This window comes from Pholcus phalangioides, unplaced genomic scaffold (genome assembly GCF_987345545.1).
Source record: "Pholcus phalangioides strain wild (caught in Gottingen) unplaced genomic scaffold, Ppha-v1.0 ptg000027l_1, whole genome shotgun sequence".
Lineage (NCBI taxonomy): Eukaryota > Metazoa > Arthropoda > Arachnida > Araneae > Pholcidae > Pholcus > Pholcus phalangioides.
This window is the reverse complement of record NW_028301617.1, coordinates 14,322,698-14,348,185: the sequence shown is the minus strand read 5'-3', so window position 1 is coordinate 14,348,185 and position 25,488 is coordinate 14,322,698. Positions and strand designations below refer to the sequence as shown.

The 25,488-nt window shown below is 38.9% G+C and overlaps 1 protein-coding gene and 1 long non-coding RNA gene across 3 annotated transcripts in view; one reads left to right on the top strand and one right to left on the bottom strand.

Moving 5' to 3' along the window:
• Positions 1–5,433: 5,433 nt before the first annotated feature.
• LOC149068522 (uncharacterized) lies at positions 5,434–7,582 on the top strand. Its single transcript, XR_016195219.1, has 2 exons — positions 5,434–5,934; positions 7,369–7,582. It is a non-coding gene; the product is annotated as an uncharacterized LOC149068522 (long non-coding RNA).
• A 3,731-nt stretch (positions 7,583–11,313) lies between these two features.
• Positions 11,314–25,488, bottom strand: part of LOC149068520 (uncharacterized) — a 30,952-nt gene continuing 16,777 nt past the window's right edge. For both annotated transcript variants that reach the window (XM_089251863.1, XM_089251862.1), the window contains one exon: positions 11,314–12,948. In XM_089251863.1, coding sequence (XP_089107989.1) covers positions 11,623–12,864 — 1,242 coding nt within the window. In that variant the 5' untranslated portion in view covers positions 12,865–12,948 and the 3' untranslated portion in view covers positions 11,314–11,622. The remainder of the gene's footprint in view (positions 12,949–25,488) is intronic.

Sequence of the window (25,488 nt, the reverse complement as noted above, 5' to 3'; positions counted from 1 at the left end):
TGGTGCTGAAGGTGCTGTTGACCAAACCCACCCGTTCAGAACTTTGCTCTATCTCTACGGCTATCTTGACAAAGATAGCCATAGAAAGCCTCTCGAAAAAAAAATAATCGAGTCCGTCATTTATTATCGGAATGTCACAATTATTTTTTTTAGCGGTTTCTCTTTTGGAAAGCGAAGCATGAAATGTGGGCCATCAGTTCAACCTAAGCGAGACCATTTCCCCAACCTTTTATGTCAGGACTTAGATTGGGCTCACTATTTTTGCAGTAAAAATTTTTTGCTTAAAAAAAAGTTATGAGGATGATCGTGTTCCCCACTCCAACCTATGCCTTCTTGCTTGAGTATGACCAAAAGTGGAATGTGAAAAAAAATAATAAAAATAAATAGAAGAGATGTAAATTCTTGAGAATAATATTTAGGAGAATATTCTCAAGGACATTCTCCTAAAAAAGGTAGAAATCCCCCCCCCCCCAGAAGGAAAAGAATCTGAAACCCCTCTTGAGAAAATTCTGCGTACGCCTATGCTTGAGAATGTTATTATTCTTGATGAGAATATTCTCATATATTATATTTATAATATAAATATATAAACAGTAAAACCTCGATAAGTCGTCACCTCAACTTATCGAAAAATTATGAGGGCTTAAGCGGAGTTCCGTCAGTTTTAATGTGCAATGTTATGAAAATCGTATAAATTTAAAGTAATATGACATTTATTAAAGCATGAATCAATAACAATATTAATAAAATTTATAGATTGTGGAAGAAAAAATAATAGCAATTTTTTTATCTTTTTTATCTCTTATTACTTAAATTATTGTGGTGAAATGTACTGTACACTTTGATTTAAACTAGTAATTTTTAATTTATAGACTAACAGAGCAACTGTTTGAATAAGTAGCTTTTCATAACAGAACTCTATTGCACAGTAATTTTACGTATACATCAAATTTAATTTTAGTGTTTGAATTCATCAATAGTTCATGATGCAACTACAAAGTAATCTCGAACACTTTTGACTTGGTGGAGGGCCCTGGGCAGGGAAAAGTAAACAAAAGACCTCAATTTGGGAAAGAATATATAATTTTTTTCAACAAAGATATTTTGTTTAAATTTCAAGCCCTAAGTTAGTAGAGGCCATGCTTTCTATGATTATTATCTGTACCCGTTGCACTTTGACTTAAACTAGATTAATTTGATTCTTCGATTTACATAAATTTTGATTTCCATACACTAAATGTAATCTTTGACGTATCAATAAATTTTGGTTTTGCCGGAGATGCCCCGGGGGGGGGGGGGGGGAAGATGAAGTGCTTACGTTGCTTCTTGCGACAGAGCTTGGGTGTCTCGCGGTTTTTCCAGTTTCTCCAATGGAGCCCAGACAGAAATGAGATCTAGCTTGAACAGTCAACAACGTTCCAATAACCTTATTCGGCAAATGAACTTCCTCAGCGTAATTTTCGTTACTTAAACTGTTCTGTTTGGGTATATAGGATTTTATGGTGACTTAAGCATACGGCAATGCTCTTTTTAATGGGAGCCATAAAAATAGTCTGTTCCTCTTTCTCAAACTTTTTCATAGTGACGACTTAACCGAAATTAGCGATGAGTAAACGAGGGTTTAATAACATTGTTGTCTATGAGAGCTGGAAGGGTCTGAAGAAAAATGACGACTTATCAGGGTGACGACTTAACGAGGTTTTACTGTATATATAATATCCTTGAAAGTATTCTCTGGAAGTACTTTTAGAAATTACTGGGGAATATTCTTATCGAAAATAATAAGAATTATTCTCAAGTTATTAATAATAGTCCTTCCAGAGAATATTCTCCAGTTATAGAAGTCCTTCTAGAGAGTATTCTCAAGAATACTTATTATAATACAGTAATTACATATATAATCTCTATAAATAACTTGATTCGTATTATTTTACGACAAGAATATTCTTTGGTAATTTATAATAGTCTCGAGAGAATATTCCCAGTCCCCGTCTCTCTTCCCGTCAACAAGACAGGGAATATTGAAGTTTGTAGCTCACAATATTAAAGTTTAAAAGCAAGAAAATGAAACCAACATGGTTGAATTGCACAACTTGCAAAGAAATGTGAGTGATACAGAATTTGGTGAAAAAGCAATATAAAAGCACCCTTCTTGGCGCCAAGAAGTGCCGAGTTTACTGTAACCCAGCGAAGGAGAAAGGGAAATAAAAAAAAGTTTTGTTTTCACCGCTCACCTGTTTTTTTTCCCCATCCTCATTTCTCCACCGCACAACAATAATCCACGTTATAAATCGAAATAATCCTTAGGACACATACACGTGAAATAATCCAAAATGCACGTTGCAAATCGAAATAATCCACACGGAATTGAATGAACGGTAAACTCATACTACCGAATTCAAAAAAAAAAAGTCACGAAAATACGAAATTATAATCAACTGGAAAATTAATTCCGCGAGGTTTGAAGTTACTAGACCTCTGCGCAACATAAGCTATTTAACACCGACAAGAATTAAGAAAAATAGGTGCTGAAACGCGACTAAGCAGACTATCCTGCAGCAACGCGCGATGGAAGTAAAATGACACGTACTTCAACAATGCATTAGCGCAGAAAACGTTTCGTCCAATCGCTAACATAGGTTCATGCGAATATGCAAATAAGACATAAGAGGGAACGTAGTGAAATTCCTACAGCTATAACCATAGCTGTGATTTTGATTTTGTCATGATCGCTCTCCGAATATTAATTTAAAAAAAAATGAATACCACAATACACAATGTATATTGCAAATATATATTTTCGCGCATATAATGTAATATATACATGGGGAAAAATACGTTTCCTACTACTTTATTAGTAACTACACCTGTAGGCCGAACTTCGTTCGGCGCGGGCATGAGACCTGCAAACGGCTTCGCTCCTCCGGCCGTTAAAGGGGGTGGCCCTGCCCCGGACTGAAAATATTAACTCTATTTTCACCACAACCAGAAACATGGCTATATTATTTCACTAAGCAGGATTAAAGCCCTAGCAGACTGAGAAGGCAGTATAATCCAGTTGAAGCCGGCAACACAGCCAAAATAAACAAACGTTTCCGAGATGCCACGGTTGGCGACTTTCTCAAAGAGTCTAAACTGCATGCCACTCATTTTAAAAGAATTTAGCGCGCCCCTGTTCGAATGCCCGGGGCACCAGGTTCGCCTGCCTCTTGGCTGGGGAAAGGACGAGTTCTGTTAAAACCCTAGGCTACAGAGGGTTCGATGCCTGAATTTTAAAGGTCTTGGACAAAATTTTAAGCTATTTGCTTTATTAAGAACGATAAATTCAATATGTAATCAAAGTAGTTTTACCATAATTTGCAGCCTAATGCGACCGCACCCTTCGCACCTGCCCCACTGATCCAAATCAGCGGTTTCAACAACCATGGGGTCCCCCCAATGTTGCCTTCTTACCTCCTCTTCATTCACTACCTTCCGGTTTCCTCTCCGGTTCACCCCACGGTTTCTTACCACTGGTGCTCTAGGGCACCCTCCAAAATTAGCCGTGTGAGGAACTCCGCAGTTTATACATTTAGCTGGGTCTCTTCCCCTCTGAGTCCCACATTCATTGGATTGATGGGGGCCCACACACTTCACACACTTTGGGTCCCGGAAAAAGTATCTTGCAATATGGTACCATCCCTGACAGCGGTAGCACTGGGGTATTTTCCCCTTGCCCTATAGGGCTCCACTACAATCTTCAAACAATTCAATTGCTGGAGCTCAAAAATTTCTTTGCTTTTAGGCACTCTTAATAGTTCGATCAACCACATAGGTATTGGGGATTTCACTCTCCCGTCATCACTAATCCTCATACTATTCATTTGGGACACCCTCACCACCTCAAAGAACAGTTTTTTAAGGGTCCCACTTATCTCAGTAGATCCTGTTTCCATTACCCACAACTCCTTCACTTAATGTCATTGACTCAGTCTCTTTCTCCTCACCTGTTGGGATCGAGTCCTTTTGGGCATCCTGTGTATCTATTTGCAGGGCCGTCTTAAGAGCATCATGGGCTCCCGGGTCAGGTGGTTTTTCCGAGGCCCTACCTGATAAATTCTAGAAAATTTCAATCGAATCTCATTTTTGTGAGGCCCCCTCTTCTCTTAAGGTGCCCGGGTGGGCCCATGCGTTAAGACGGCACTGTCTATTTGGTCCCCATCCTTACCCGCACTCTCTTGTTTCTCAGCTCCAGTGTCAACAAATTGATATCAAATCCTTTCATCTCATTTATTTTTCTACACACTTCCGCATTATCTTTACCACCACTGGTTATCAGGGGGGGGGGGGCCTTCTTTGCTAATTTACCTGGGTCCCTCAGGATCCCATGACATCCTCTGCATGAGTCATCAACTGTCTGAAACAGTCTCTTCATACAAACATGCAACTCCGTTCTCAGTTTTACCCTTTCATCATTCTCCGCTTCCCGGAACTCCCCCAAAATTTTATACACATCAAAAATTTTCTGGTCCCAAAAGCAAACCTTGATCATTTTTGAGTAGAATTTCCAATATTCCTTCATATCGTACCCCTCGACAAACTCATCAAAAAGCTTTATACCCAACTTTTCACATCTTTTTGTCATTAAATTACCAAAATAATCTGGAGACCCATTTGGGTCGGGCATAGCCGCTAGGAATTTCTCAGTACATTCCCATATCTTAGCATTCCGCTCAACATTTAATACCTTATGATAAAAACATATATCAAAGGCCCCTTGGAGTGAGGGCCACATTACTGCTATCACTATATAGAGCCTACTCCATTATCACTAATTTTACCGCAAGCAGTATTCATAACTAAAAATTATAATTCGTCGCTCACAATCAAACGCCAAAAAGCGGACAGAATAATGGGACTTACCCCTATCCTGAGTGTTCCCCGTATCACCGTCCTTCGCCAGTCAGTCCTCAACCAGTCGTGTATTCCCCGAAAAGGCAACCACGTGCACGAGGCCTAGCTTCTATGCGACAATCCATTACAACATTCCTTGTATCTTTTCACCTCAGCGTCGGGTCGGCGCTCCTCTCTCAATCTTTCCTGAAATAAATTCCTGGAAAAGAAAGATGCTCGTGTTGTGTCGTGAAATCTTTATTTCAGCATGTATTCATCGTCACGGCAAAGTTCCGGATATATCCTAGTGATCCATAGCACAGTTATGGAGCGGCTCAGCAGATATGTTAACTCCACGGCAGAAAGCGGAGAATTTCCTGAAATTCATTTTGAAACCATTGATATTCCTTTTTCTTTTTTCCGAAGTTCTTTTTTTACCCCCAATGCTAAAAATGCTATTAAACGATCAGTGAAGTTTGCCGACAACCAGCTGTAGAAGTTTGTGAGAAGATTCTTTTGGTTGTTCGATTTTGCCAATGGCCAATTCTTTATTGCGATTAGATGTTATCAGCATGGTTGTGCTTACAGCAATGGCATTGCACTAATCATCTTATGGCCGTATTCACGGAGCGACTGTTAAACGGCCGGTCGAATAACATGCGGATGAATGCTATCGCGTATGTTAGAAAAAATCGGTATTCTCATCTAACCAGTGAGTGGCTGTGACAAGGCCACGGCGTTTAACAAGTGATGATGATGATCTTGATGCTGATTCGTCAATATCGATCACGTGTTTATTCTTTTTTCCTCTGCTGCTGCGAGTGTTTTTGAAAACAAGATGGAGGACGATCGCGTTGGCTATCGCCGCAACATGTTATTTATTTTTGTTATTGGTAGTTTTATTTTATTGAATAAAGTAACGAATTAGAGAAATTTCAAGAAACAGATGTTTGTAACGTTGGTACAGCTCTTCATCCGTTCCGACCTCGTCACAAGAAACATGCTCGATCGCATTTCTGGGAGATGGAGGAATCTGATTATGATTCTCAAGCAGTTGATGAGGTATGTGTAAAGCTTTATTTAACAGTTATTTATATTTCCTTTTATAAAATTATTATATAAACAAATTGAAGTATCCAAAGTGTGATATATAATGTTGCTGAGTGGTCCCTGATTATCCCTCAACCAAGGTCCCCCACATCCTGAAGCCGGGCCCCATGCCAGGATTTTCTGTGGGCCCCTTGATGTAAATTTAGAATGTAAAAACAAAAAATTACGATCAATCCATCCCAGGACTGAAGCTCTGTCAACATCCCCACTTCATTTTCCCATGTGACGACTAATTATGAATTAAATCTAATTAAAACTAATTACGAAACAATATTAATCTCCGATTTCACGAAAAAAAAAAAAGTAGATTTCTATTTTTCCCATATAAAATTACAAATACTTTTCTATTCAAAAGCAGAGGTTTATGTATGTGTATTCGATTGAGCCATCAAAGAAATGCCAGTTTGTAAACAATACTCTGCATTGTTTGTAAACAGTGCCAATGGGGATGGGAAGAGAATATGCTATTTAATTGTGAAACATCATTTGCAAGAGTATAATTACTATTAAAAATGTAGAAGAAATTACATTCCGAGAAAAATTTGTGCAACTTATTGATGACATGGTTAATTTAAAGCAATTATGAAATAATTTGATAAATTCTACCCTTTATTTTATGACCCAGTGTCGAGCATACAAATACTTTAATTTTCGTGAATGATTTTTGTTTCAATTTATGATTTTTACGTGGGGCTGAATTGCACAACTTTTAAATAAAAGTGAGTGATACAGAATATTTAAGTGTATGTGCATTGAAGAAAACAGTTCTGTATCTTAGAATGAAGGTTACTATGTAAGAATAGCTTCCTTTATCAATCAACTTTGGTTTAATTTCTTTTGTTGTGAACTTATTTCTGAAAATTTATCTAATTTTAAAATAATTGTTTATATAAGAATTTAATCTAAAGGTTTCTAAAATCTCTGTAACCAAACTTTTAAAACCTCTCATCATAAACAGGATTAATAGGGGGGGGGGGGTGATTATACCAAAAATTGTTTTGGTTGTAATGTTTCAGGCAACTTATATTTCACAATATACACGAAATTAGTAAAAAAATGTAAATTATTTAAAAGAAAAATGAATATTCTCACCTCACATCTCTAATAAAATTATATGGAATAAAAAAATACGTTTAGAAAGAGTTGAACGTAAATAAGTGTTGTGCAAACAGAAAAATATGTTAAGAGTTTGAGTATTAGATTATTTCTTATTTGTAGTTATTTTCATTGGTTTTTAGTTTTAAATAAGCTATAAAAATTGTAATCTACATTATTATTTCACTCATTGTTTCATGTGTAAAGTAAAATTTCTGAAGTAGTATGAAATATAGTTGATACTTCAAAAGTTGACACACATTAATTTCTGGCTACTGTACTTTATTACAGAATTTGATCTAATCAAGTAAACCTCTCAACTCCTAAGCAAGCAGTCTACAGGCAACACTCTTGGGGGTTCTGCACTTCTTTTCACAAAAGATAATTCGGCAATTTGTCTGAGATGATCATACAACAAGACGGGCTCATGCAAATTTTTTTTCTGCCTTTTAATTATTCTTCAATACATTTATGAGTACAATAAATAGCAATTATAGTTTTGAAAGTTTGATTGACTTTTTTTTCGAAATTGTCAATTTTTTTTTTCAATTGATTTTTAAATATTATTTCAGAGTACAGTGTCTTTACAAAAACATGTTTTATATGTTCACCATTTTGCAGGAAAAATTTAAACGTCTCTATGTTCAAGGTATTCGAAAACATGCTGCCTCGTATGAGATTTGTGTGCTGAAAAAATCTTGGAAATGACAAAATATGGAAATACATTTTCTCATCTGTGCATTAGATTACTAATAACATTGGACTACGAACAGATTGTATCAAGAAGCACCATTTATCTTTGCATTGAGAAGCTGAGTTTGCCAAAAAAATAATAATATCAAGAGTTTTGCTCGAAAAATGCTATATGAATGCATACTCATATTGAGCATCCAGAAGTACATAATTTATATAGTTACCCACATTTTGCAGTTATGCAAAATATATACTGTGCTGTGTAATATTCAAATACATAATGAAATTGCACAGTATAACTACAATATACTGCTCCATCATGACATTAGCAACAGAACAAAAAATTTGAAAAACACATGAGAAGTTATGTGCCATATGAAATTTATAATGTGACTCTGAAAAAACGCCTAGAAATTTTAATCAGTGTATGAACTTCGAATCGTCAAAAATACAGGAAAAAAATTATTGATCAATTCTTTTTCTTTCAATAGTTTAAAGCAGCGGTTCTCAACCGGTGCTCCGCGGAGCCCTTGGGCACTCCCCAGGGCTCCGCGGCTCGAGGAAAATAATAAAAAACAGTAAAATTTAAAAAAATGATTATAAATATTTTTAAATAGTAGTTGAGAACCGATGGTTTAAAGTATATATTTTTAAATTACCAAATGCACAGAAAAAATTGAATGCAGAGACAATGAAATAGAATTCGTTTCTAATAAATGTATATACGAAAATAGATTCAAAGTCCAGAAAATGAAATTTGAAAGTCTTCATTATTATTAATATTACATATACAGCCGATACGCTTATAACATCCCCACAACGTTTTCTCGATTATTAAGACTAATTATTTTCATGTCCCCACATCCTGGAGCAGGACCCTTAGGCTGGGATCTGGCTGGCCCTTCTATAGTGCATTTATAGCGTGAAAAAAATTATAGTAATTGTCCCGGGACAGGAGCCTTGTCAGCCCCGGCCGTTGTGGAAACATGGGCGGGGAGGGATTCCTCCCTCCCCCCCTAACGTCAAAGGTCTAATGTATATATGAATTGACATCGTGTCCCCCCAGACTTCCAAGTCTATCTCCGCCTATGTGTGGGGGCCACGGTCCCAATCATTCTCAACAATAAGATTTTCCGTTTAAAGCGTTTTCCCATGATGGTTTATGAAAAATGTTATATAGGCGGATCCAACTGTATAAATATATATTTGGTAATTCAACGTCCGTGAAATTTAACTTCGAATTGCCCAAAAGCGCGATATGCATTTCAGAGTTCATGAAACTATGAAGTACCCAAGAAAGAAACCAAAAAAATGGAATTTGAATTCCGCAAAAGAAATTACCAAAAAAAAAAAAAAATTCAAGTCTGAAATTGTACAGTCGAATCCCGTTATAACGAACTCCAAGATACCGGAGAAATCATTTCGTTATAACGAAATTTCGTTATGAAGTTATTGCAGGTTTTAGCATTGCTCCTACGTAAACTTAGCTGGGGGATGAGAAAAGTGTTCATTAAAACGAGATTTTCGCTATAACGGTATTCGTTAAAACGGGATTCGACTGCATTAGAATTGTCAAAAATATTGAAAAAAATTTTTTTTTAGTCCGCAAAACAGACTTTGAATTATCAAGAGAAAGAAAGAAAAAACGACACTTCTGAGCGCGAATAAAATTCGAATTTTCGAAAAATACCCCAAAAAAATCGAAGTCCACGAAATAAACATTAAAGAAAAGTGGTGAAGTCCGAAAACACACTAATCGCGCATGCGTTAACATGCCTGTCATTTTTTAACAGCCCAAATAGCAGTGGCTACATTTTCACGAAAGAACCGACTGCTAACCGGTCTGTGAAGCGCGGAGAATACCGTTTTCCAAATAACCATCGTTTTAGCAGGCGCTTGCATGTTAACAGCCGTCGGTGAATACGGCCATTAGTCGTAGTCTTCTTTTTTTTTACGTGTTAGATAGCGAGTAAAAGTACAGTACTACCTATGTTTACTGCTGGTCATAATGCTTGCCAATATAGCCTGCATTCTTAGATGAACATGGTGTGTTCAGTATGTCTAATTTGACATAATTTATATTTATAATGGTAAATTTATAATAATTACAAACTATCATATCTAGTGATAAACCTATGACATGAAAATTATGACAAACCTATAAGTTTCACTTCTATCGCGCGAGATTCTCACGCAGATTTTTTTGTTTAGATTATTGTGATAATAAAGTAAAGAATTGTTTATCTAATGAAGAACATTATTTGTAATGAAGCTACACTGATTTTTGATAAGTTACAGCAGTGGTTCCCAAACTTATTGAACTCTGCGCGACCTTCCTTTCTACAAGAAATTTATAAGCGACTCTCTCCACAAAGTGACCAAATGTTCCTGTTTTCTGGGACATTCCCGATTTTTTGTTAATTCGGTTCCAATTTAAGTAATGAGTGATGAATGAAATCAAATTATTTTTCAACATTTAGTTGTTAGTATTGTTTTATTTTGAAATTGGAAGTGTCGGGAGGTATATGTTTTCCTTAATTTTGATGATTCATCAAGAATAATCTAATTTCAAAGTTATTCTTCGCTTGAAATCGACCATTAATAACATTGTTCGTAATATGTAGGCACATATACACACACACTTTCCCCCTTGTTTTGCACATTCTCAAGCCCCTCTCACACTTTTTTTAATTTTGAAAAATACTTATACAATTTTAAAAGTCTTTCTAAGTCGCCCTGCGTGTAAAAGTATTAATTTCATACATTGATTACAAATAGAATTTGACAGAATTGCATTATATGATGTGGTAAATAGCTCAGTGTTGAGTAAAGGTTTTTTTTTTTGTTTTGGCATGAGGAAAAATAAAAATAAATTTCTTGTTTGGATAACCTTTTGCGACACCTTCCCTCCGGGGGATCACGACTCACGCTTTGGAAACCACAGCGTTGCAATAATTGATTAACTCGAAAATAATATTTTAAGATTTAATATAGATGAAATTTTGTGAACATCAGACGTCGCAACCCATCTTTGCGCGACAGAACAACATTCAACATTCACTCCCGTTGCCACTGAAACAGGCAAAACTATATCACAAAAATATTATTAGTTGTTATTCTAATGTTCTTGTTGTTCTATTATTCTTGGTCTATTATTCTTGTTCTATTATTCTTGGTCTATTCTTGTTGTTCTATTATTCTTGGTCTATTCTTGTTGTTCTATTATTCTTGGTCTATTCTTGTTATTCTAATATTATTAGTTGTTATTCTATAGCGTACCTTGAATATTCTGCAAAAGATTATTCCTGAGAATTTTGAATCTCTAGTTCATGATATGAACGAAACTTGTATTTGAAAAAAATATTGTCGGTTATACAATCATAAAATATTCTTGAAATTTTTGTTCTTCGGAAATATTCTCAGGAGAGTATACTAGCCTAACATCTTTGGATAATTTATTGCAAAAACAGCTTCATGCGTACATGAATTATAATCATTATTATAACATTGTGGACCGATTATTATAACATTGGGGACAGTCTGGAAATGTTTGTAAACAAGGGAGAAATACACCCAAACAGAACTCAAAATAAACAGAGGATTTATTCGTCCAAAAATAGTACGAAAATTTCATTTCGTTGCAACAGTTAATGTAACTGGAGTTCTAGCATAACATTTTCTTATTTTTTTGATACATTCATAATAATAAAGATTCACAGTGCCATATGTATCCAAGAAATTACCTCCTACAAAGGCGACAGTGTTCATTCACTAACATGTTGAAATAACCAGTGTCTTTTTTTGTTCCAAAACAAAAGAAGAGTTGTGATTTAGAATACGGAAATAGCATTCCTATGGCTTCTTCTGAATGTGAACTCTTTTGTGCTTCTTTAAACTTTGGATATAAGGAAACTTTTTATTACAAGCAGAACATTCATATGGTTTCTCTTCAGTATGAACTCCTCTTTTGTGGTTCTTCAAACTTGCAAATGAAGTAAACTTTTTATCACAAACATCACACTCAAATGGCTTCTCTCCAGTTTCTCCAGTATGAGATATTTTGTGAAGATTTAATTGGCCAACTTGAGCAAAGATTTTGTCACAAAAATTGCACTCATATGGCTTCTCTCCAGTGTGAACTCTTTTGTGGCTCTTCAAAGTATTTATATATGAAAACTTTTTATCACAAACATTGCATTCATATGGCTTCTCGCCAGTGTGAACTTTTTTGTGATTCTTTAAAGTTCCGCTTTCAGAAAATGTTTTATAACAAACATCACACTTGTGCGGCTTCTCTCCGGTGTGACCTCTTTTGTGTATTTTCAAACGATCTATTCGAGAAAATGTCTTAGCACAAACATCGCACACATGCGGCTTCTCTCCTGTGTGAACTTTTTTGTGATTCTCCAAACTTATGACATGGGAGTACGTTTTATCACAAACATCACACTCATATGGCCTCTCTCCAGTGTGAATTCTTCTGTGTCTCTGCAAACTAGTACTACGATAATATGCTTTATTACAAATATCGCACTCATATGGTTTCTCTCCAGTGTGAACTCTATAGTGAATTTTTAAACAATCGCTTTTAGAAAATGTTTTATCACAAAAATCACACTTATATGGCTTCTCTTTTGAGTGAACTCCTATTTTATGAATCTTCAATCTTGCAGATGAAGGAAACGTTTTATCACAAATACTGCATTCATATGGCTTCTCTCCAGTGTGGACTCTTCTGTGATTCTTCAAAGTTCCGCTTCCAGAAAATTTTTTATGACAAATATTACACTCATATGGTTTTTCTCCACTGTGAGCTCTTTTGTGTGTTTCCAGATGGTCGATTCGAGAAAACGTCTTAGCACAAACATCGCACCGATGCCGCTTCTGTTCAGTGCGAACACTTTTGTGCCCGTTCGAATCAGAAATTTTTGAAATAGTTTTCCTGCAGCACTCACCCTTATGTGAATCTTCACTATGGAAGGAATAATGAGAGGAGCACTTAACACTCAATGTTGCCGGGATCGGAACAAAACTGGAATAGCATTCATCTATGGCATGACCATCGTCTGATGCCGTAAAAGATGATTCATTCATTTCGAAAGTGTAAGAATCGAGGATGTTGTTTTACTGACAGCAGGTTATTTTTCCCTTGTTAGTTTTATGACGATCTTCAGTCACCTAAAAAGAGAGAGTTTTTATAACTTTTTTTTTAAGTGAATGCATATGTTACAATTTATCACTTCAACAAGGATTCTAATATAGTATATCTGTAATTAGAAATTTGCACCTTCCGAGCTGTAAATGTACCGTAATTTCCTGCGTATGATGCGTACTTCTCGACCTTCAGATAAAGCAAGGCCGGAACTAGAGGGGGAGTGCAACTGCTCTGAGCGGAAAAATTGAAAAGGTAGCAAATTTTAGGTGGGAACAATAACACTGTTGTAATTTGACTTTTACGGTGAAGGGGTGGCAAATCCTCGTAAGTTGGAACAATCAAAAAGCAAACTTGGCACCCTTCCTAGTCCGGGACCCTAGAACTCCCCCCCCCACCTTTCCCAGTTTCGCCCTGCCAACAACTATATAAATATTCGAGCATTACAATTCACTCTCAATTAGAAATACAGATGACAGCACCAGCTGCAGTTGTAGGCCTGTTACTCTCTGTGGCGAGCCTTTTTAACGATCTCCCCGCTAAAAAGTCCCATCACAGAGAGCAATAGGCCTACAATGGTGCAATTAATCAATAATTACACTTCACTTATGATTAGAAAAATTGACGGCAAATGGCAGCACTACACATAAGAAGCATTTCACAGAAACAAACTTCACGCTAGGTTTACAACACGTACACACATTCCGGCATCTACAAATCCGTTAGAAATTCCGTAGAGGAATGTATACGAGGTGCATGTGCGGTTAATTCGTCCAGTGTTACTGACGTAATATTGCATTGCAAGTTCTACGGAAGAAATACAAACACCATTTTTTTGCTTGCCAAGTATTTACGCCAATTTGAGATAAGAATGTAACCTTGAGAATGTTTTGCGTAAGTAGATAAAAACACGTTTTTCACTCAAATCTTCTTTTCCCCTTTTTTCATTGTGTTTGTCTTTGCTTGAGGGATAAAGCATAAGAAAAATTTCGCATAGAGAGGATTTAAAACTGACTAGTGCGTTATCCAATTAGAAATGATATTACGTATAATATGCAAATGCGTAGAAGTTATTGGAAATATTGTGGGGCGGAGGTAAACCCAATATTTTCATAGGTATTATCGAGATCGTGGCAAATATTGAGTGGGCTCGGGCTCCTGGACCGGATAATACAAGTCCTCGCTTACGATAATTCGGCATTATATAGTTCGCTAGCACTTTGTTCGGCATCATATATTATTATCTGCCCATTATATTAAACCCAATACTGTAATTTATTTTCGATAACGTAATGCTTAAGAATCAATTTCTAATTTTTCATTTGCTGTTTCATTCCACGTCTGATTTACGCATGGTGATAGAATGTAAACTTATGTTTGATTATTTGCAGCCAGTTACTATCAAGTTATCAAACCCATTTGCTCACCAATAAGGTGTTAAGCGAAATGACTCGCTCCGATGGATATTTAAAGGTACAATCCCACGAGAGTTTGCTAGGAGACCCTTGGTGAGATAATTAAAGTTAATAAAAGTGTAAAGATAATAAAAGTCTTTATTGGACGTAAACCGCAAAAACCACAGCCGGCGTGAAGTAATCCGTACTTGTTCGGTCATGTTCAAAGCAAGACGCTCGTTTCGCTGCCTTTGTATTGAAAGCCATGACAATTATTGCTTCCCCGAGGCGACCGCGGATCCTGACAAAGACTTTTATTATCTTACCAAGGGTCCCCTAGCAAACTCTCGTGGTACTGTAACTTTATACTCCACAATAAGATTTTCATTTCGTTTTCTTTTTTTGTATTTTGTGTATATAATATACCAAGTGTAAGATAACAGATGAGATGGCAGGGGGGGGGGGCAATTGCTTTTAAAACATACCTCCATCCTAATATGTGTACATTCATCTTAACTAAACCCCGAAACTTCTCCAACTCCTAATCCCATCTCGTCTGTAATCACCACAAAATTTGTTAAACGCGATAGCACCCAATTGTCCTGGGAAAATATGTTGTAAATTTTTTTTTTTTGACACAAAATAAAGTGTTCCAGACTCTGCCACGAAGCTGGGCTGGAAGAGATCTCGGCAACGGGATAAGTCCAGTGGCAAAGTTCTGGCGTTCATTCATTCAACCAGTTATTATAAAAACTTAATGATAACTGGCGATTACAAATTACCGGATTTTCACTTTCACCGTGTGACATTATGTATATAATATTTTGTATTTATGTGATATAATAGCATATATATATTATATATGATGCATACAGCATAAATGATTGAATTGTTTTTCGTACCTGTGCCTATATTTCATGCTGTGTCACTCAATTGTAGAAGGCTAATGATGTTTACATAGTTAAACAACATATGTGAACATATTTGATACACATGCGACACAGTACAGTAAAACCAATTTAGAAAATTATGTAAACATATACTCGTGTTTATTCCTCACAAATTACTTTGTTTGTAAACTTACATGTTCATTACTCCTAATGAATTGTTTCATTTATTGCGAAAACTCTCTTTTAAAACTGATATCACTGTAATACAGGAAGAATAAAAATACAAACTACACAGGTAATAACAATAAAAACTAGTGAAAATGGTACAGATTTCAGGTGGGGAGGAGCGGACTGCTAATTTCCCAAATGCACCGCTATTCCGAGATTACACGATTTCAGCCAATCACGTCTCTTCTTGGTTTACGATAATTCCCACTATCTTAATATCGTACGATCTGTTGCGCTTTCTGTCACAAGTTGGCTTCGTTATGTAATTACTGGAATGTATCCTGAAAGATTAACACTGTATGCCAAACAAAATTGTTCATTTTAATTCGCGTGAGGGAAGGATTAAAATTCCTTGCTTAATGGTAGCGAGTGACGAAGGTGGTACTAAATTTCGAAAAAAAAATTTTCACTAAAAGTATATGCTTTTGGTGATAAACTGTTTTAGGACCTCTTCCGTCAGCCGAATTAGTATAGGTGATAGTGTATCGGACTGCGAACCTAAAGACCAAGGTTCGAATCCAGCTCGCGAAACTTATCCATTTTTTTAACTCCTCGTCAGAAAATTATTTAAACATTTTAATTCTTTTTCCGATACAATACATTTTACAATATATTTTGCGGACTCTTAAAATACAAGTACTGTAAATCAGTTAAATATTATAACAAAAGGATGCAAAAGAAATTAAGACCAATAATAAAAAAAGTAGTTGTCTTTTAGTGTCTTTTCTTTTCCTAAGTTTCGATTTTTAAATATTTTATAGCTGTTTACGACTAATTAACGTGCATAATAACGTTTGTTATAATATATTTTTTATACAATAATTTTTCTGTTTAATTTTAGTCGGATTTTGCTATCGAAAAATGCATTGATAAATTCGAGAAATATTTTAATAAAATTTGCAAAGATTTTCGTGATCCGCCCCTTTAGCTGTTTGAATATTTCAGTTTGTACAGAATTTATAATGTATTTACATTTTGCCGAATCTTAAAACTTTGGTATATAATAAATCAATTAAATATTATAACAAAAAATATGTAGAAAAAATTATCTAGACGAATAATAATGCTCTAAAAAATGTAATTCCTTTTAGCATATCTTTACTCTTCTGAAGTTCTGATATTTATATGGATGTTTAATAATTATATAGATGTTATAATAGATGTTTAAATATTTCATAGTTGTTTGCGATTACTAACATGTACGATATATTTTTTGATACTACAATCTGGTCGATTTACTATCGGAAAAATGCATTGATAAATTGGAGAAATTTTTTACTAAAATTTACAAGGATTTTCTATCACATTTTCAGAAATTTGAAGTCGTTATCCTCCTTTAACTGTTTGAATATTTAAGTTTGCTTTCAATGCATAAATTTGTTGGTTTAAAAAATAAAATCGTTTTATTCCACCCACATTCGGGCACAGTCTCGACGGATGTGGCAAAATAAACCTGACACACCTTTCGGGTGCCTTGCATCCCGAGCTGTGATGGCTCCACTTCTGGCATCGGTAGCAGATCAGGAACTTCTGCGCGCTCCTTTTCCTGAATTTTTCGACCCTGACCTTCAAATGGTCGAGAGTTTTCATGTCCAGGATTTGCGACGACTCCGGGATATTCGGGAGATCCACCTTCCAGATAGGCAGTTTTCAACCATCCCGTCGTCGTCGATTTTGACAACTTGAAAGTTCATTTCCTGCAGGGAGAGAGTAATATCCTCATTAGAGGAATTTATCTCTAGTCCTTTGATGACATAGGATGCAGGTTTCTCGCAGTCTAGAAGATACGTGCGGAACTCGATGTTGTTGGCCTCACAGTATCTCGTTATTAAACGATGGTCATTGACACATTCCGGCAATACCGTAACACAGTCATTAACTGTTTTGGCAAGATAGCTGGAGGTGCATATTAAGTCCAATTCTCTGGAAATTTTTCTCCAATTTCCTCTGTTTGTCACGATCATGGATTCTGGATTGATGATTTCTTCTTGTTCACCAACTTCGATCTTGTCCACTGTAGAGCATGATGCCGTAGGCTGGCCCAGTGCGTCATTGCGCTCGCTTCTAATTTTTCTGGCGAGGAAAAAGGAACCGGTGAGAAGATCGGAGCCACCGATTTGCTTTTACTTTCAGACTTGGGGTTCGGCTTCCTCCTCCGGGCGATGTTACAGGAGTTGCTGTGGCGTCACCATAGTCTCCATGTGTTGTACCACACCAAAGGCTCTCCGGAACAGCATGTCGTCTTTGCATTGCTTCCCTCGTCAAAGGGAAGTCCAAGATTTCCCGGACATCTTCTTCCAGCGACTTCACCAATAGCGTCACCGCCTCGCTGATTTCGGCTTTTTCTTCGGCCTCCCCTGCTTCAGAGTCTTGATCTGCATAGGTTTTATACAATCTGGACAAAAACAGCCACTTTTTCTTGTGAGTGGGGATTAGCTTCTTATGGAGATAGCAACAATTCAAGATTGAGCTAGCCATAATCAGCGGCAAGATATTACAGGAAATTACCTTCTGTTCCAGCTGAAAACGCAACCAGATAAACATTAAATAAGTGTCAGTTTATGAAGTGTAGCAGTGACGAAACTAGCCAATCCTGTGCAAGAATTTGCATTCAGGCCCCTTCTGGTCCATTCTTGGGCTCCCCTTCCAAGTGGGCCCTATGCGAGTGCACCTGCCTAGTTACGGCACTGAAGTGGAGCAATACAAAGCCCATGGTAAAAAAAGTGAAATTTGCCTGTGTTTCTCCATATTACTTATGGCGTATACAAATCTGAGTTTCCCCCCGGTCATTTTACTGTTGCGGCTTATGCGCCGGGAAGGTACGGCCTGCAACGTCGCAGCTGACCGCTATGTTGGTCCTCGTACGGAAAGAAGTTGGACACCTCTGATCTAAGCTATGGTAAAATTTATTATCGTACGTTGGACAGATGATTTGGCGCTAGCTTGTGCCACTGGCATAATGCTTGCCTGTAATGAAGCAAAACAAATAAATTAGCCGCACAAATTCCCCAGTAGCACACTGATATAGAACGACGTAGAGATTTCGATACCGTTTGATGTCGTTACCGATATCGTTAACATTACCGACGTAGTTCGACATAGAGAAATTTGGATTGTTTCAAAACAGTAATTATCATACAAGATATTCTCCTTCGAAACGAAATGCTGTAAAAATGAAAGTAAAACTATTTTAGAGAAAAAAAAAGATATTTTGGCGTTTATTGAGTGAATGCATTTTTACTATATCGTTCGATATCGGACACGTAAATTTCTGATCTCTTTCCGACGTTCGATATTCATTCGACGCTCCGATGTCGGACCGGCATCAGTACGGTATCTTAAACGATATCGTTGTGCTATCGGGACATGACCATTTGAGAAACACTCAGAGACTGCAGTCTGTACGCATAACGTTGTTTACAGAATGTTGAGGAACAACATTTGTCTCCTCCGGGAATAAAAAAAACAGCATGAATAAGAGTAAATCGGGTTTACATTCATTTAATCCCAACTTTTCTCCGGTTTTTGAATTTAAATATCTCCGCTAATATTGCACTTGGTAATTGGATTTTTGAGCACAGTGTGTCTGTATAACAATTTATTATTTTTTAATAACTATACAAATACAACGCCACAACAGGCAAAATGCCCAACGAGGTGGCTGAGCAAAAGATGCCCATAAAAATATGAATGTAATATATTTCAAAAATACAACAACCCAATTAAAAATACAATCTCACAAATTATAAACAATATATACACATGATAAAATACTATACAGTGCCCATAATGTATTTATGGTTGTCTTATTCTAAGTATGGATAGAGCTTCTCGATTTACCCCAACATGTTTATCGTATTTCTTTTTAAACGTGCCAATTGTGTTACAATTTACTACCTCCGGGGGATAGCTATTCCATTTATTAACAACACTATTAGAGAAAAATTCCCTGCGACACCATAACCTCGCATTGTCCCTTACCAATCGATACTGGTGTCCCCTTGTAAAAGCAGTCGATTGGCGGTGTACTAAAAGTTCATGGTCTATCCTATCCATCCCATTGAAAATTTTGAACACTTCGATCATATCTCGTCAACACCTGCGTTCATCCAATGTAAACTTATTCAAAAGAATGATGACATGGACGAAACGCGAGAACAGCTAATCCAGCTGATGTCTGTGATAGAACAAATTTGGGCATTGTGGAAGAGATGATAAATCTACGGCCACCGTCAACACCTCCATCGCCACTATAAATGACAAGATAGAGACAACGAGCGCTGCCGTCGAGGAAGTCACCAACACAGTGGTTGAAGTAAAAGATGTCACCGCTGTCAGCACATCCATTGCTGAAGTACGAGAAGATGTTGCCGACACGAAGGGCGACAATGCCATAGCTGGAGTAAAGGATGACATCGTCACTGCACTGCCGTCGCTGAAGTTAAAGAACTTTCACAGTCCGTCACTGAAAGGTGGGCGTGGTGGAGGGAGCAGTGAACGCGGTCGATGAGAAACTCTCGAGGAGAATGCAAGAGATGGAAAAGAAATTTCAAGAGCCTATGCTTTCCGCGGACGCTCACCAGGTCCTGCCAAACATAGCTGACATAAGCCGGCCGAACATCAAGCCCTCGACATACGACGGAAGGATATCGTGGTCGATCTACAAGACCTTTGGAGATGATCACCTCTGCAAATGGATGGGATTGTGTATTCAAGGCCTTTCACCTAGTCGCCGCTCTTTGAGGGGAAGCTGCCGAAGTGCTTCAGACGCTCAGACCACCGAAGACCGATCCAATCCAGCTATGAAGCCCTGACGAACGCGCTTGAGCTGAGGTTCGGTGAAAACTACCTCAAGGACTTTCACCGGCTGCAACTCCAGGCCAGGCAGCAGAAAGCTAGCGAAACATTTCAAGAACTGGCCATGGAAATCAAGAGGCTCTCACAGTTGGCATGCCCCGATTGGCCCCCGGACATCAGGGAAGGATTGACTCTGCAATCTGCTTCGTCGATTCCGTCAAGGATCCGGAAATCCAGCAGACAATGCGCCTGGGGGAATATAAAATCATGAAAAGTGTCCTGGTCTACGATATGAGTTCAGAGCAGCATATCAAGTTTCGAGGAGAAAGCGACGAGTGGTTTGCGGTACTGTTCTGGAGGACGCTACGGCGGCCATCATCAGGGCGCTGAAAGAACTTCTGGAAGGTGCCAAGAATGACCGTGAAAATCGGAAAGACCCTCGTCTGCTGGAGGTGCCATGAGGAAGGCCTTTCTTTCGAACCGAGCACAACTCAGGCCTATCGCCATCTACGGGCGATTCGTAACCTAGTGAGTTGTGAGGGAAATGTAAGTGTGTATACCTATCAGTCTGATTATCTAGTGTCGTGTCCGATTTTTCAGTGTTACTGCTAAACCAGACATGAACCTCGTCCACATTCCTCCGCGGTACTACTAACGAATTGGTACATGTTGGAATGCGTGTGCGTACGTAAAGTGAACCTTCCGTGAAGTTTGTTTCTGTGCAATGCTTGTTATGTGTAGTGCTGCTAAATACATTTGAGAAATGAAGTGAGTGAAGTGTAATGATTGAATTATATTTGTATCGTTTGTAGCTCTGTTGCTCTTTGTGGCGAGACTTTTTAAAGGGGAAATCGGCTCGAATTCACGCGTTGGAGTTGGAAACCACAGAAAATCAACTTCAGCAACCATCACTGTGGCGACGGTGGGGTTATGAGTAAGGTCACCTACGAAGGTCCTTCCTGCTCGATGACGGTTCCCAAGAGAGGGGACACTCCTCGAGGCTCGGAGACGTTAAACTGAAACATGGCAATCTCGCGGGGCGGAGGTCGCTGCAAGGAGCCGATGCCCCATAAAACATATCTCAAAGCTGAGCGGCGGAGACCATGGAATGTACGTGGAAGGTGAAGTTGACGGATTTTCTTGCCGGATGGTCATCGACACCGGAGCTACTGCGAGCATCGTCCGGATCGATTTGGCTCAAAAATTCTGACGACTCTTGGAAGTGGCACCTTCACTGACGCTACAGACCGTTACCGGGGACAAGATGACTGTACACGGGAAGATAGAAATCTCGGTGAAATTCGCTACGGTCCCCTATCACCACACCGTCTTCGTGGCAGACATTCAAGACCCATGAATTATTGGATTGAACTTTCTGTGGAAATACGGGATCTCCCTGGACTTGAAAAATAACCAGCTGCACACGCCAAAATAGAACGTCGTCCTATTCGCGGATGTGACACAGGGGAGATCCTTCCCCGAAAGATATTGGTTGCCCGGGATTTCACGATTCCATCAAGAGCGGAGAGCATCATCCTTGGGACAGCCAAGGACTTTCAGCTCGGATTAGTGGATTTTCCTAACGAAAACAATGGTCTGCGGATTTGCCACCGCTCTGGTGGATTCATCGAAGGGAAATATAAAAAGTGCGTTTAAAACCCGTTTCAAGAATTTTCACCAATGACTGCTTTTCATTTGATTCCTTACGAAGGAAAAAAGGTCGTCAAGCGGGTGCTAGAATTCTCAATGCTACCGCAATATTTGCACATGTGAACGGGGCTTAAGTGTGCTCCCGTCACATGTGTGGTTTGCGATTCGTCCGGAAGCCAACCAAAAGATTCCGGAAGTTTGTTCCAGAATGTGATGATAGATGCCCAGCTGAATCTTGACCAGGGAAGACGCGCTCAGTCAACTATCGAGAAATTCCGAGATGTCTTCTCCACGTCATTAGCTGATGTTGGCCGAACCAGCTTGACGCAACATCATATCGACACCGGGGACCATTCACCAATTAAACAACATCCCAGAAGACTTCCGTTTGCTAAGGAAGGAGAAGTTGATAAACTGCTACAAGAAATGTGAGTCAACAATATCAACCAATCCATGGTCGTCGCCGATCGTGCTGGTGAGAAAGAAGGACGGTTCCACTCGATTCCGTTTCGACTACAGAAGATTGAATGACGTCACCAAGAAAGACGGTTATCCGCTGCCAAGAATCGACGACACTCTTTCTGGACATCAGTGGTTTTCTACCCTGGACCTGAAGAATAGATATTGGCAAGTGGAAATACACCCAGACGACCGAGAAAAGACGGCCTTCACGACCGGTCAAGGAGTGTGGCAGTTTAAGGTGATGCCATTCGACTTGTGTAATTCTGCACTACCTTCCAACGGCCAGGACCCCTTCGAACGGCTGATAGAGACCATTTTACATGGACTATCTTACGAATCGTGTCTCGTGTACTTGGACGACATAATAGTTGGAAGAACATTCTCGTCATATCTAGAGAATTTGAGCAAAGTCCTTCAGAAGCTGAAAGATACCAATTTGAAACTGAGCTCGACAAAGTGCCGGCTGTTTAGACACGTAGGCACCTACTTTGGTCACATCATTTCTCGAGAGGAAATGGGCGGATCCTGAGAAGACCAAAGCCTTGGCAGACTGCAAGCGACCAGAGAATGTGCACGAGCTTAGGAGCTTTCTGGGACTATGCGCATATTACCAGAAATTCGTCCACGGCTCCTCCACGGTAGCGAGCCCATTCCATCCACTCACTGAAGCCAAACAAAAATTAATGTGAACTGATGAGTGCGGAGGCGCTTTTACGTAACTAAAACAAGCCCTATCGGCTCCAATATTGGCGTTTCAACGAACAAATAAGGAATTCATCCTCAACACGGACGTAAGTAACAACAGGATCGAAGCCGTTCTATTGTAAGTGGGCGGCAAGGAACACGTCATTGCCTACCACAGCAAAAGCTTGTTCGAACCAGAGAGGAATTATTGCGTCACAAGGAAGGAGCTGCTCGTAACCGTCAAGGCCGTAGATATTTTCATCACTACCTCTACGTTCGGAAATTTCTCCTTCGCGTGGACCACGCCTCATTCAGCTGGCTGTTAAACTTTAAGAACCCCGAGGCTTAAGAAGGTCGATGAATACAACTGCTGCAGGAGTACGACATGGAAATCCAGCATCGTAATGAAGCATCGCACGGTAATGCCGACGCCCAATCGAGAAGACCGTATCCACGGGACTGTCGTCATTGTGTCGTGTCAAGAGTTAAGGGCAGGCCGGTGAACTTAGCAGTGAGACAGATAATTTCAAGTTTCAAGCGACGATCACTGGAGCAACGAGAACACTCGGAAGGCCCAATTAGAAGATCCTGACATGCGACTAATAATGGACTTGAAGGCATCCACCAGGAATGAACCAACGTAGCAAGACGTCTTCCAAAAGATACTGGGAGCTATGGGACTCCCTGGAGATGACAGATGGCGTGCTGTACAGCAAATGGGAGTAAGAGGATGGAAAGACGTTCAGATGGCAACTTATCCTACCAAGAGGCCGAGTGGAAGTTTTGGGAAGAGGTGCACGGAAGACCCACCGCAGCATTGGGCGTAACCAAGACTCTCAAGGTTCGCGAACGTCCTCCGAAGCGCACCCGAGACCACTTTCAATGCTACAACGTTGGTGCGTTGTTTGAGAGAATCGCCCCGGACATCCTAAAACCGTTACCTAGAACTCACGATGGTTACAAGTACATACTTGTGGCGATGGACCATTTTACCAAATGGCCGGAAGCGTATCCTGCTCCTGATCAAGAAGCAGTGACGCTGGCTGAAGTTTTTGTGCGAAATTAGGTGTCTCGATTTTGAGTCCCCATACTGATCCATTCTGACCAGGGAATAGAGAAACGCAATCTACGCTGCTTCATCCGGAATCTGACAGGATGGTCGAGTTTCAATAGAACCATCATGAACGACCTCTCGCTCTTCGTGTCGCAGAACCAACGAGATTGGGACAAAAAGTTACAGCTTTTCCTGCTGGCCTACCGATTGCCGTGCGTGAGAGCACCGGATTTTAACCAGCACAGATGTTCATGGAACGAGATCTTCGGCTACCAGGTGACCTGCTGTTTGGACGACCGCCAAATGCTCGTCTTCCATCGGAAGAATACGTCGAGGGACTTCAGGAGCTGCTCCAGGATGCGCATCGAATCGCCAGAGACAGGATCAATATCGGCTTCGAAAAGATGAAGGCCACGTCTCACAACCTCGTCTAGCTCTGGAACCAGAAGCGCCGGAAAGGATTTTGCCCGAAACTCCAGATATCTTGGGAATTACCCTACAGCCGTGAAGAAACTGAACGATGTGGTAATTCGGATTCAAAGAACTTCATCGTCAAAGTGAAAGGTGGTCGACTTCAACAGACTGGCTCCCTACCACAGTGAGTGGCAAAGTACGACCCGCCGACTTGAAGATTGAATTGTCGGTATAATCAATTTTAAAAGGGGTGGTGGCAGTGTTACATAGATTATGTAAATAGTCATTTTTCACCTTTAAATAATTGATAGCGCATTTGTTAAGAACCCCTCAAAATCTAGAAACTGGCCAAAAGTCTTGTTGCCAAAGGAGAAATGTGAATACGAAACATCCAAAACGTTGAAACGTTAATTTTCTGGCCGCCATGTGGCACCGCTAATTTGGAACTGTGAAATGGAGTTTTCTCGAAACTTCTGCCGTATGTATAAAAAGTGATGTCATCACAAGAGTGGTCAGTTGTTGGAGTTTATTCGCAATGCGAGATTATTTGTAGTTCGCTCTTGTGAATAACTGTAAATAGCTTTTTTCTGTGAATAAATCTGTGACGTCCTTTAAATTATTTCATCCTCTGCTCATTTCAAGGACGTATGAGAAATTATCCGGAACAATACAGTATATATTAGTTGTTATTTTTCACCCTCATTTTATGCAATTTTCCCATGTTTTGTCAATGGGGGTGGATCAACAAATGCGCTACTGGGTCTTCGTTTGTTGGGGCTCTTGTGAGTGTTGCTACTTTTTCAACAGATACAATTTGCGTTAGAAATTCCATGACAGGGGCGTTCACAGGATTGACCTTTGGAGGGGGCACGAAAGTTTTCTTTCCTAGAAATTTTGAGTTATCAACCTTCAAAAAAGGTTCTGTTAATTAAATTTAAATTAACAGAATTTGTTAAAAATAGCATGAAGGTATTTTCTCCCGAATTTGGTTTT